The 13,808-nt window shown below is 33.4% G+C and overlaps 1 protein-coding gene across 2 annotated transcripts; it reads right to left on the bottom strand.

Annotated features, from left to right (window-relative positions):
* Positions 1-3,148: 3,148 nt before the first annotated feature.
* On the bottom strand, positions 3,149-11,106 carry LOC148202669 (uncharacterized protein At2g33490-like). 2 transcript variants are annotated; one of them, XM_088110589.1, is made up of 11 exons: positions 10,722-11,106; positions 10,273-10,345; positions 9,503-9,577; positions 9,328-9,389; positions 9,156-9,224; positions 6,239-6,267; positions 5,956-6,163; positions 5,618-5,857; positions 5,318-5,371; positions 4,114-5,047; positions 3,149-3,582 (listed from the first exon to the last, which is right to left on the bottom strand). In XM_088110589.1, the coding sequence occupies exons 1-11, from the start codon at positions 10,833-10,835 to the stop codon at positions 3,572-3,574; spliced, it is 1,869 nt and encodes a 622-aa protein (XP_087966715.1). In that variant the 5' UTR covers positions 10,836-11,106; the 3' UTR covers positions 3,149-3,571. The 2 variants fall into 2 exon arrangements, with proteins under 2 accessions (XP_087966715.1, XP_087966713.1); XM_088110587.1 differs by having other exon boundaries at positions 3,149-3,591; positions 10,722-11,103.
* Between the last annotated feature and the right edge of the window lie 2,702 nt (positions 11,107-13,808).

The raw sequence follows: 13,808 nt of genomic DNA on the forward strand, positions 1-13,808 counted from the left end.
CTTAAAGAAAACTAATAAACTAATAAGACTGTATTTAAAATATCTAGATATAACTTATAATAACAAAAGATATCAAAAATCTTACATAATTATGAGATATTACACGAAACCAAGAATGTAATAGATCTTTATGAAAAGAAAGAAATTGAAACCGAAGGTCCTACCTTACGTCTCAACTCCATATCTTCCTAGCACCTGCTCACAAGAGACATTCTCCTAAGCTTACACTATTAAGGTGATAATTGCAAAAGAGAAAACAAACACACACAAACATATAAAGACAAAAGGGTAAACAAATGTACAAAAAATAATCATATATCAGATTTATAGATTTAGGCATATAACACAAATAAAACAATCAATCCTAAGTCATACAATTTTTTCCCTCTAGATTTGACCATCCGGATACATGTATTGATGTCGCACTCTTAGGGGACCTGCCCCATCTGTGGTGAAACAATTTACCCACATCAAATAACCACTGCCTCAACTACCACACATTAAGGTTAATTCGTCAAACATCTATGGTCAATACATGACCATCAAACTAGGGACATCTTACTAGTGTCCACGCCATACTCCACCCTTCTTTACTTGAGACTGGATGTGTATCCAAATCATCTTAATCATCCCTCATTTCGGAGCTAACCTACATCAATACATTATACAACAACACAACACAAGGATCTTTCCCATGGAATTTCTTTCACCACATACTTAAAACCAAACATAAAACCATCATTACCATTCACAAGACATTTATAAGCATCAAAGGATATACATAGCATCATAATACTTAACTTAAAACCAAACAAGAAGTTAAAGCCAATAAAACAACATAAAAGACCAACATAGGGTACCTAGCAATTTTCTTCTAAGATAATCGATTATCTCACCTAATAATCGATTATCCCATAAAGTTCTTTATTCTAGAATAAATCTATACCTAAAATAATCGATTATCAAGTAAATAATTGATTATCCCTATCAATTTTTCATCTTTCCTTACAACAAACTTTGATTTTTGATTTAGTTGCCTCCTAAACCAATCCAAAAGACCAAATTGGTATCCTTGACACTATAATTGATTTGAAACACATGTTTATGACCAAAGTTGAATACCATTTTGGTCTTTTGGCCAGGAATAATATGCACCAACTCACACCAACACTCTACGAGCTCACATACTGGATTTTACACATTTCTAATCAGATTTTGGTGAACTATGATGCTAAACAAGTCTTAAATGACCCAAAATAAAACTCCCAAACATCAGGTTTCTCCCTAAAAAAACTCCTCTAGAAATTCACCTATCAAAACCTCTAAATTAGACTCAAAAGTCATCCAAGAACTCTCACCTTTCACTACATTAAGATTCAACAACAACCCATTATTCACTCAAACTCCTCTAATTAAACCAACAAAAACCTTTTCAAATTAACAAATAACTCTCTCCAAATTTTCTTATACTAAACCAAAAACTTCTAGACTTAAAATTCTATTATTTTACCATATCACTGAAGTACCTGAAAAACACTAGAAGGGGACGGGGGGTTTGACTAGTGCTAATTGGAAAATTTCTTTTCGCAACCCTTTTGATATAACATGTAATTAAGCTCTTAATGTATCTTATAAAAGCTTAGACGCTTGACTTAGTATAAGTTGTAAATGATAGTTGCTTTTGAAAACTTAATATAGAAGCTTAGACGTTGACTTAATGTAAACATTATATTTCTTTTTTTTTTTTTTAAATGGTCTATATGTAAAGTAATAGTGCCACGTGTCAAGATCTATATCAATGTGAATGTAGTGTCTTATATTTAATTTAGTCTCAATTTTCGATAATTTTATTCAATTTTGTTTTTTTTAAATTAAGACCAAATTTAAATTTTATATAAATATTATATTGAAATTTTTATAAAAATTCACATTATTATTAAATAGTTTTAGAATTATTTTTAAATTAACCCTAGCTATGTTATTAAAATATAATTATTGGATTTATTTTTACTTTTGCTACATCTAAAAAATAGGATTAAAATTAGTTTAAAAATAATGAAGTATTTTCCTTCCAATTTTAAACTAACTCTAACTTATTTTTTTTAAGCAAGTCTAACCCTATTTTAAATCATCTCTAATTCTATTTTTGATAAATAATAAAAATCAAACATAAATATAATAATTATACTCTAATATTTAATAAAAATTTAAATTTTATTAAAGATTTTAACATAACATTTACACACAAAAAAAAATAATTTTGATCTTAGGAGAAGAACAAAATTGAACAATTTTTTTAAAAAAAAACACAAAATACCAATGGTTTTGACACCTCACATATATAGTTCATACGCCATTAATTACTTAAACGATGTTAAAAAACATTAAATTAAACAAAATTAACAAAAATTAAAATTTGATTGAATAAAAAAACATGACCAAGTTAAAAAACTCAACAAAAAGAAAAACTAAATTAATATTTAAACTTAAATTCAAAGTAAATATTTATGAAATAGCTAGTGTCTTAAGTGTTTTAAATATAAGAATTAATGCATCTCTTTCAAACTAATAGAGTAGGTTAATGTTTAAAGAGTTACTCAGAAATTAAAACTCATTCCTAACACCAATTCTATGTTACTTATAGTCTTATAATGTCACGGTTTCTTAAAATCCTAAAAGTATCCATAACTCATTGTGGACATAATTTCATTGATATGTCCTGTTTGCTTCTCCTATTTTTGATTTTTTATTTTGAAGGACTTGTTATGATTGAATATTGAAGTAAGATCTAATTTTACTATTTACAGCACAGTCCTCAATTATACATTGTCTAATTCAATAAAAGCTAAGATATCCCCTCTAAACAACCAATTACCTGATGGGCATATACTACTTTGTATGGTACATTATTTTCTCACAAATAACTACTAAGTAGTACTATTTTAACAAACAGAAACCACTCAAGTAGCTCAGACCTCAATAGTTCTAGTCAGCTTTTTATTTATTCTAATATGCACCTTGAATTGCTGCCCCAGATGAAATGAGTGCATCCAGACAAAAGGTAATTGCAAGTATACGGACAAGAAAGGAGCATTTCTCTAATAGTAATCCAAGATTCAATACCCTAAGATTAAGACAAATTAATCCATGCCAATGAAAGTAAGTGTCTTCTCCCAGAAATTAGAAATTAGTTCAAACATTGAGCACCTGAAATGTGAAAAAAATGGTAAGGATTTCACTCTCTTGCTAAAGTTCTTCCATTGTCGTCATGTTGAACTTGGAGAAGTGAACAAAATTTTTCATCCGAATATATACACAACACATTATAATGACAATCATGTAGAGTTTAGTTCTCATCATCACTAGTTAAAGTAAAAATAATAGATACAAATTGAGATGAGAAGCTAAACAATACATCAACAACATATTTACACATATTTGCCTGAACCTTTTTGTCGGAAAACCCCCTATAACTCCACAACACAAGGGACTTAGCTCCCACAAGCATAGAATAAAGACACTTGAACTAAGAATAATTCAGAACTCATTCCTTGGTATGTCTTCATGAGATTTAGCTCCCACCTGCATCCACTGAAAAACCTCATACTCACATTTGTTTTTCATCAATATGAGACTGACAAGGTAATCCATAATGAGAATAACAAAGAAAAACGTTGATGCTAAACACACTTCATAGACCACATAATAGACAAAGGGTGCTTGTACTTAAACTATGTAAAATCAAGTTAAAAAATTCATGGAGCTAATTGTAAGAACTTCTGCACAAAGACTTTAAGGAGAAAAAATATGAAGAAAAAAAGGAAATTGACTTCTCCATAAATTAAAATTAGCTTATGCAAGTTAAAAATAAAAATTTGGAGAAGATATATAAGAGAACTTGTACAAATTCGATTGGGCATATGTTAATAACTTATGTAAAAGTCAATTTCATCCTGAAAGTTTTCTTAGAGAGTTAGTCCAAACAGACCCCATAAACATATTTGGAAAGCATATTCAATTTACATAAATATTATTATATGAAGACAGAAAAAATATATCAAAATTTATTAAAAATTACAATAATAAGAACTACAACAAGTAGTATCTTCTTACCTTGGATTTCACTGGAGTGAGAAGCCATATCAGGTATACTAGAGACTCTCTGAGACATGGGTGTAAGTGGTGGTGACGGAGCTTTATCAACCTTTGAAACTTGGGGACTATCCAAATACTTAGCATTAGAAACATTTAATGTCATAGCCCTCTGACCACTGGAAGGTATAGAAAAACTCCGAGAGACTATTGGTGGTGTTGGGAGTGGAGATGCTACACTGGATATAACTGAAGAAAATTTATTAGCCACAGTAACCTCTGGATTTTTAAATACTAATGGGGCAGAGTGACCCACTCGAGAAGATTTCACTGGCTTACTACCAGGAGGTCTAGGAAGTTCATGAAGCTCACTTATCCTGGGTGAAGAAACTAGGGGAGGTGAAGCATTGGGAGATGCTTTTGGAGATGAAGGCTGTGGTACAGGTAAACGTGGAAAACCCCCCGAAATAGGTTTTACTGACAATGGTTTATTAGTCAATGGACCAGAAAAGGCTTGTATCTTTATTTTCTTAGTATCAGAAGCATTGAAAACATCAACTTGTGGAAGTGAGATTCCATCTGCTGAAGGGCGTGGTAACTGGATGGATGTAGTATCACTATTACTTTCTTTGAGAACAGAGTGAGCTCTATGGAAAGTCGGTTCAGACAATTTACTATCAATATCTTTCTCATTCTTTTTTTCATTTAGAGGAGAAGAATGCCACAAATTATGCAAAGATCCACTTGCACTTGTGCGGGGGGCTAAGCTACTTTTGGTTTCTTTGATGTTAACTGGTGTAGGAAGGACATATGCATTAGACTTTGCTGCAGATGATGCTATAAGTTGTCTTACTTTTTCAGCAGGGTCAAATTTCTTTTCTGCAAGTATTGGAGCTGAATAACTGCTGACTCTACTTGAAAGTTTAAAATCCCCTTGGTTCTTGTCTATACTTGTCTGCCAGAATGCAAGTTAATAGAAGTATTAGAGGATAATCTAAGTAAAATTAAAGAATCAACCTGAACTGATGATCACTGAGGCAGTAGTTAGAACATCATAATTACATTCTAAACCTTTCTTTAAATCATTAAGAAAATAGTACATAACTTGATTTGTGATTTTTATTAGGTGATGGACTAAGGTTCTAATTGGCCTACATTTTTCCTTAGAGTTAAGATTTAAATCAGAAAGTTTCAATTAATATATCAAGGTAGTTGTTAAAAGTACCTCTGCAATTTCTGGGGTTGAAGCTCGAACATAAGAGCGACCTGGTTCTTCCACCTAGCAATACATGGCCAATGATTATGATAAGATGAATTTATAATTCAGATTCTTAAAAAATAAGGATATTATGTTTTAAAATTGTTGCAAGGTATAGATGCTAGACACAAACAAGTATAAAATGACAAGTGCGACAAGCTCAGACAATGTTTTAAATTAAATAAAAAAATAAGCAATTATAATTAAGTTCAATATGAACTAAGGCTTTTTAAAAACCATTCAAGTTGAGTAATACAAAATTCTCACCTCTGCTGAGTTTGGTGATGTGGAAACAATATATGGCCCTTGCTTATTTGATCTGTAGTCAAAACTCAGCTCACCGCCTTCAATGACATCAAAATCATTACTGTCATCATTATTACCATCTTCACCAATGTCATCCTCAAGGTCACTAAATTGGTAACCAATATGTTGTCGTTCAGCAACCATCCTGACTTGTGGCTCAACCGCCTCTAGTGATTTAAGTCCTTTCCGAAAGAAATTTAACTATATTGAAATCCGAACATGAGGAAACATGCATCAAGACTATGCAGAAAAAAGGATAAAAGATTTGAATGAGGAGAAATGTCATAGTTGAAGAAAACCTGAGCAGCATGGTGACGTGCTGCTTGTGTTAGGAGACTGCGTGATTGGCCTTGCTTGAGTGATTTTAATCGAAAGGCACATAGTGTTGCTTCTTCTTCATAGTCATCATGAGCTGCCTGCAACTGCTGTAAGGTGATACTTTCACCTTTGCCACTCTTTGACTTTCCTTTCTCTTTTTGTTGCGCAATCATGTATTCATAAACCTCTCTGCAGGCAACACAACAAATTCAGGAAACATCATATGATGCTGAGGAAAACAATAGAAGCTGTGTAAAGACAAACCTTTTCTCATCACATTGTCGCTTCATGTCCTGCATGAGGAATAGATAGCCATTGAGATGTAACAACACAATTTACAGTTCTACATTCAATATAATTCATACACCAGCAAAGTCACTATAGTTCCAAAATATTGACTGGTTCTATCTAGACAAGGCCATCTATATAGTGTTAAAAAGAATAAAAAATGGACAGTTTTTAAATCTCAGTCTAGAGATTGTAAGGAAAACACAATTATGTAAAAGTCAGACTTAAAATAAGAGCGGGCAAAAACTGAAAAATACTACTTTTTCCTTCCTCTTTAAGTTTTGCAATACTTCTATAGTCCTGCACCTTACTCAGTTCAAGTTCAATCGTCATTATTAACAAGCCTCGAATCTCTTGCATACAAGTACAATATCTAACAAATCATCCACCACCGACTAGTCAACGACAAATGCATAAAATTCATAACTTACAGTATTTTAATAGCAATAAGTCAGAAACATAAGCTTATTTTGTTTGTATACATTTTTTATACATATATAATTGATTTACTTCTACATCTATGAATATTCCACTACTTGCCTATGTCACTATCTGCTATAATATATAATGGACTTTAGACTTTTTGTTATTCTCCGCAGTCAGCTGTTGATAACACTGTCATAAACCAGTTAAGATATGAAACCCTGCCCATTTCACTAAGCTTCAATAATCACATTCTGTATCTGAAACCCTGCCCAATTCACTAAGCTTCAATAATCACATTCTCTATCTGAGACACAGGGGGTTTCCAATGTTTTCAAATTATTTTACTGGATATATTCATTAATATCCATGATTTATGAAATCTCACTTGCTTAATAAGTTGATTTACCATGTTAATGAACTTTCAAATGTAACAAGTTTTACTGGAAGCACGGAATAATGAAAGTAACATTGGGAGAATCACACCACAAACACTAGCCATTGTAATTGGAAAGTTGGAGAGCCTACACCCTCATAAACAACAAATACTAAAATTTCATACTTACAATTCAGGACAATTTCTCGTCCTTTCCAATCAGATCCTAACATCTTACAAGTAGGTATGAATGAACTTTTTAATTGAACCTAAAGCTTTGTGCAAATCCCTTTATATATAGCAGCTTTAAAACACATTAGATTTAGAGAAACATGTTTTACAGTTTTTTCACAACAATATTTTGATGTATGCAGAACCTAACAACTTTTTAACATCAGTGAATCCACAAACTCCATGTGAAAATATTTTAAATATGTCGTATGTGATGCATGGGTGGGTGTGAGAACAAGAGTCAGATTTACCCAACGACCAACCAGTGGATGTGTGAATAATGACACTGTCTTTGTGTTATACGGCAACAATCAATCCTCCACAAGGAGATCTCAGTTAGGGAAAAATGTGTTATTACAACAATTTCAAAAGTTAAACACTATAAGGAGGGTACCCTTATAAATATCATGAGATTTCTTCCAGAATAGATAATTCATTAAACAGCAAAAAAGAGATCACAACAAGAAATCATGATGTGGTTTCAACATCATATACAACGCATCTGTGTGATAAGGCAACTAACTATGCAGAGTCTCTTAAGGTACTCACAGATATAGGGTAAAAATAAAGGGTATAGGGACCTAAAAAAGATTATCTTTTCTTCCTATCTTATGAACTTTAAGGTGTATGAAGTGTCATTTCTTATCTTCTATTTTAATTTTAGTAAGTGGATAAAGAGTCCATTTAACTTAAGTTGATCTAGGCCAGAAGCAAACCTATGTCAAGATAATCCTTCTTTGAAACACTTTGGTAGTGCTCTTTGATTTGTATACAAATAAAAAAAAAGAGCATAGGGAATCATCTCTTTATTCTTTACTGTAAAAAAAAAAAAAACATTGCCCTCTTTTTGAGAGGAAAGAAAAAGTTGAAATATGAATTGAAGAGAAAATGGAAGGAAAGAAAAAATTGAATACTTTTTACTAAAAGTTCATTTTTTCCCATTTATTCTCTTCAACAGAACAAACAGCTTATATTATCTGTTTTTTCTCTCCTCTCACCTATACAGAAAAAAAGAGATCACAACAAAAAATCATGATGTGGTTTCAACATCATATATAACGAATCTATGTGATAAGGCAACTAACTATGCAGAGTCTCTTTAGGTAGTCACAGATATGAAACATTACCATCTGTTTGAGAGGAAATAAAAAGTTGAAATATAAATTGAAGAGAAAATGGAAGGAAAGAAAAAATTGAAATCTTTTTACTAAAAGTTCATTTTTTTCCCCTTTATTTTCTCTTCAACAGAACAAACAGTTTATATTATCTGTTTTTTTCTCTCCTCTCACATAGATACAGCATTAGTATAGGCCAGCAATTTGCATCTTTAGGCACCAAGAATTTAAGGTTGTTGAATGGTGTTCTATATGTAGATGGCATGGCAGTTTCTGTATTTAGTTGGTAGTTTGTACTGAGTATGTTTATGAGAGAAAGACTCTGAAAGGACTTAGATCAGTGTATTGTTCTTGTTGGACTAAAATTCTAGGTTCATCCAGAATTTCTATCAACAATTATACAATCTGTAGGTTCAAAATGTCAATTTAACCAAATTGAAGATTATAAACATTTGATAACCAACCGCATATAGTGGTAAGGTGATGAGGTTTTAGAATCACCCCTGTAAAGCATTATAATTTCCAAGCATTATTCCCAAAACACCATTTTCTTTTAATTGCATTCCACTCTGTGCTGATAGGAAACTTCCTTTTCCGGTACCCATTAAAATAAAAGTGTAATGAACTAAATGAGGGAAACATGGAAAACAACGAATACAGAAGTGTGCAGTGTAGAGCCCAGTCAGGCCATTAGGTGCTTTATAATGATTGAGGAATCAGACAAAAATAAATAAATACATAAACATACCTCAACGGTTCTTAGTTCATTAAGAAGAGACTCCGATGGAGTGGTTATTGTCAGTACAATGTGAGAACGCTGAGGAAAAGAAAGGATAGAATCATAGTAAACATTTTGTAAATGAACAATGCTCAAGGAGAAGCAAGAAAATAAAAAAGATTACACCCAAATAAAGGCTCACATAGCTATCAACAAGCTTCTGAAGTTCCAGCTGCACACTTCCAAGCATCCCCAAAACTTTACCTACATACAGTTCAGAACAAATATAGCAATGAGACTATATACATGGTTTAAATCAACTAGCAAATAGGCTAAGTAATTTGGATAGGGCAGTCATCAAATGTTTACCCACTCACCACTTTCTACATCATCATTTAAGGCAGTTTTCTCCAAAAGACAAGTACCCATTTCCTGCAGCGACTCAGCAAATTCTGGAACACATAACACAATAAAGGATATGCAACCAACTTCACTATTTTTAAGGCAGTAAAACTCGTCTAAAGAACAAACTAGACAACTCTTTTTCAAAATGATCAGTAAATATGATAAAGTGAATAGCCTTAAAAAGATAATACGTCCTATAGTGGAGACCATGACATTTTCAAATACCTCACAATACTTGAAATGTTGTCACAACAACAATGTCAATAAGAATAAGAAGGCATGATGAGGGCAGGTGTGCCAGTTCAGCATTATAAGTTATTTCCCTATTTTAGAATTGGACAGCAATGCTAAACTTCATGGATTAATAAATTTCGCTAACTGAAAGACATAAGTAGAAGAAATAAGAAATGTAATCTGATCATTAGAATGTAAATTACAGACAGATGATACATTATACACCTATGCTAAGTGACTCCCTACTGAGTCAGCAAAAAAAGAAATCCTTACTCAAAAGCTAATTCTATCACAGAGAAACTAAACAAGAATACAAATAAAAATGAAAAAAAAGCGTATTCTCTAATACGGATAGCGCAGAAAACAAGCATCTAAAATTGTTGGAGACTTTATATATGACAAGAAAATGAAACGTGTGTGTGTGTGTGTGCACTTTTACTTTGTGACCTAAATGCACAACCAATTCAAAAGCTTGGAATACATTAGAAGTGCGAAGACTAATGTTTACCGTAAGCACTGTTTTGTGTAGCAGCAGCTGCAGAAAGCAGGCTATCATAGCAATCTCTCATATCTTGCATGTCCTGAAAAAAGAGAAAAAAACCCTTACGACACTACAACGAGCAAGCCAGAGGCACGAGATCGTTCAACATTTTTCACAAAATCACCATTATCACACACTTTTTCCACACCCAAAACTTGTAACTACTACTAGTACTACGAGAAAACGAATTAAAGCCAGCACTAAAAGAACCAATTTCCCATCGGAAAAACACACTGTCCACGTGCCATCTCGAGAACAAAACCCCCCGCGTTCCGTCATTGACAACAACCGATCATCGTTGCGAGAAAACACGACAATTGCAAAAGGCAGATAACAAGGCGCAACGAAGAAATTATTTATTTATTCGATAATGATAATATTAAGGTTGAAAAATCAAAGTAGAGTGGGAGAAGAACCTTGGCAGCAAGAGCGAGTTCGTCGAACTTCACGGTGGGGTGAAAGTCCCTTTTATCCTTGGAAACGGTCTTGTGAAGTGCAATTTTCTTCAACTTGCTGAGCGAAGACTTCATTTTGCACCCTAGGAGGGAAGAAGGGGGAAAGAGGGTTTGTGTTGTGTTTGTGCTTTGGTGAGAATTGGGGAAGAATCCTAAGGGTGAAAGAGAGAAGAAAAGTGTGGGAATGGATCAAGGAGAGTGAAAGACATTGAAGTAGAAGAGGGAAGGTGGGTCAAAAGAAGGGAAGAAGGAAAGGGAAGAGAGGCAGATCAGACAGCCAGAGAGAGAGATGCGAAATAAGGAAACGAGAGACGCATCAGTCCAACGTCACGCCCCTAAGCCTAAGCCCAGAACCCCGCACGTTTCCACACCTCACTACACGTGTGTATGCTGCTAGCAAAATTACTCTCCTCATTTATATTTTTCTAAAGCTACAATTTTATTTTTCCACTTTTTTAAACTATTCTCCACTTTTAAGGAATGTTCAATTTTCTATCTAATTTATATTTTTCAAATTTCTATCCTTTTTTTAAATAATTGACTGATGTTCTTAGCTTTAATCAAGTATTTAATTCGTCTCTAAATTAGTTTTTTTTTTGTAACTTCTTAATCAACTATAGTCACACTTGGAATCTGTAATAATAGTAAGTTTAGTATTTATATGCTTTTCACAATAAATTTTCGATACAGGAAAATTTAGTGTGAAAAGTTTTCAGGACATATTGTAAATTATTTTTATAATTAATAAGTATTATTAAAATGTTTCATTATCATAAGAAATAATCCATCATTAAATTAAATGACGCCATAAGGAAATGAAAATAACACGTACGTGAAAGAAACATTACACGCTCACATGTCAAATAGAGTCATCAACTATAAAATAAAGTACATCATATTACACATGTAATGAGATACACTTGCCATACGAGTAAGTTTTCAAATATAATATACTAAAGTTACATTACAGTATTAAATATGCAAACTAAACCCATAATATATATATATATATATATATATATATATATATATATATATATATATATATATATAATCTGTATCACTTCGTACTGTTAAATTTTAAAAATATTAGTATGTGAAATTAAAAAAAAAACAATTTTCTTTTATTAGAAATCGTATTCACAAACATCACTTTATTATATGTTATAAGTAGTCGGATTATATGTTATAATATGTGGTGTTTCATGATGTAGATATTTTTATCAATCATAATATGTTGAGTGTATTATGACAAATAATTTTTCACCTATTATAATATATGATTTTCAGAATCAACCTATTATGACGTACATTGTTATGTACGTCATAAAAAAATATTTTTTAAAAAAAATCATTATTACATTTGATATCCAATCAAGTTATAATTAATTTTCTATATTATCATCTCATATCACTAGTGCAGTCAAGGGAAACAACAACGGTTATTTTCTCCCATAAGCAGCGGTTCCACAACAGAGGTATATACTAGCGAGGTAAAAAGTCTACCCTTTTTTGCCTTGGTTTTGAATCGAGGCAAAAAGATGTATGCTTTTGCCTCAGTTCAAATACAACCGAGACAGTAGACGATGTTTCTTTTTTACTTTTTTTGTTCTGCTAGACTTTTGGCCTTGGTTGCTGGTGAAGCGAGGCAGTATAGGGGTCTTATGCCTCGGTTTGTAATTGAACCGAGGTAATAGAAGGGTTTATTTATTTATTTTTTCCTCCAATTATATGCCACGGTCTTATGCCTCTGCTCAAGCTCCTTGACAAAGTTAATAGCACCTCCAATTATATAAGCTTGATCACCATTCAATGGCCAACCAGACTAAACAAACAAACAAAACAAACAATATTTTTATTTTCGAAGGAAGCAAGTAAAGAAACAAATAGCTAAGAACAAAAAAAGGAAAAGGAGCGAAGTACCCTTTGGATATAAGAGTCTGGCACGAGGGAGCGAAGAATAGAAAGATATTTGATATCACCTTTGGAGATTGAGCTTCAGCAAGAGCTTGGAAATGCTCCAAATCTTTATTGTCTAGAAGAAATATAGCTTATAAGAAACTATACCAACAACAAGAGACAATATTTTGAGAACATGAAAAAATGTACAATCCGACACTTACATGTATTTCTGGTTCTTCAAACTCATAAACCTTTGTTTCATTAAACCAAACAAATTTTTATAGCCATCAATTTCAAACATATTCCCTTTATCAATACCTTGGTTTTCTTCATTGTGAACCCGGAAGGGCCAACTGTTTGGAGATTCAGCTTGGGAGAGTTGCTACCAGCCTAATACTGTGAAGAACCATGCTTCTTATGTGTTTGATATCTATTACCAGAAAGAAGGCAATATCACAAACGCCACGCCGACTTACTTGATCGAAGGCAGTGATGCTGTTGTACGGCAACGATCCATCTGAATCCAATCCATCTAAAAACCCAACAGGGGAAAACAACAAAATCAGAAGAAAAAAAACCATCTAAGAAAAAACTACGATGAAGTAACACTTGATGAACATAATCAAACAGCTAAAAAAGTAACTTGTTCATGAGCATCGTTCCTCCGCTGAGGCGGCGGATTGGACCCGAACCCTACGTACTTCCCTCCCTACGACGACGAAAGCCCCTCAGGGCGCAAATCGTTCTCCGCCATCTTTCTCGCGAATAAGCTTTCCTTGTTCGCCGCCGAGGACTCCAACTGCGACCGCGTGATGTCCTTTGTCCACCTAGACCTCGCTGGCACACCCGCGTCATTCAAGCTCTTGAAGTCCCCGGTTGACCTGCTCCCGATGTCCGTCGGACTCCCCCCGTTGTCCCAATCGTCCCATCCTCCCTCGTTAGCTCTTCGCGTCTGTGTCTGTGCAACGACAGCTTCCCCTTGCCTGTTGCGAGGTTTTCCTTCACTATCGGTGGATCGCGCCAGGAATGGTTGTCGACGATGGCCTAGATTCGATATAAGAATAGAGAAGAAAGAAGCTGGAGTTTAAACCCTCGCAGAAACGCCACCGCTGCAGGAAGCCCTCGCTGCAACCTCGTCGTGCCTCA

Source organism: Vigna umbellata, chromosome 3 (assembly GCF_029865625.1).
Source record: "Vigna umbellata cultivar VRB3 chromosome 3, Vumbellata_1.0, whole genome shotgun sequence".
NCBI lineage: Eukaryota > Viridiplantae > Streptophyta > Magnoliopsida > Fabales > Fabaceae > Vigna > Vigna umbellata.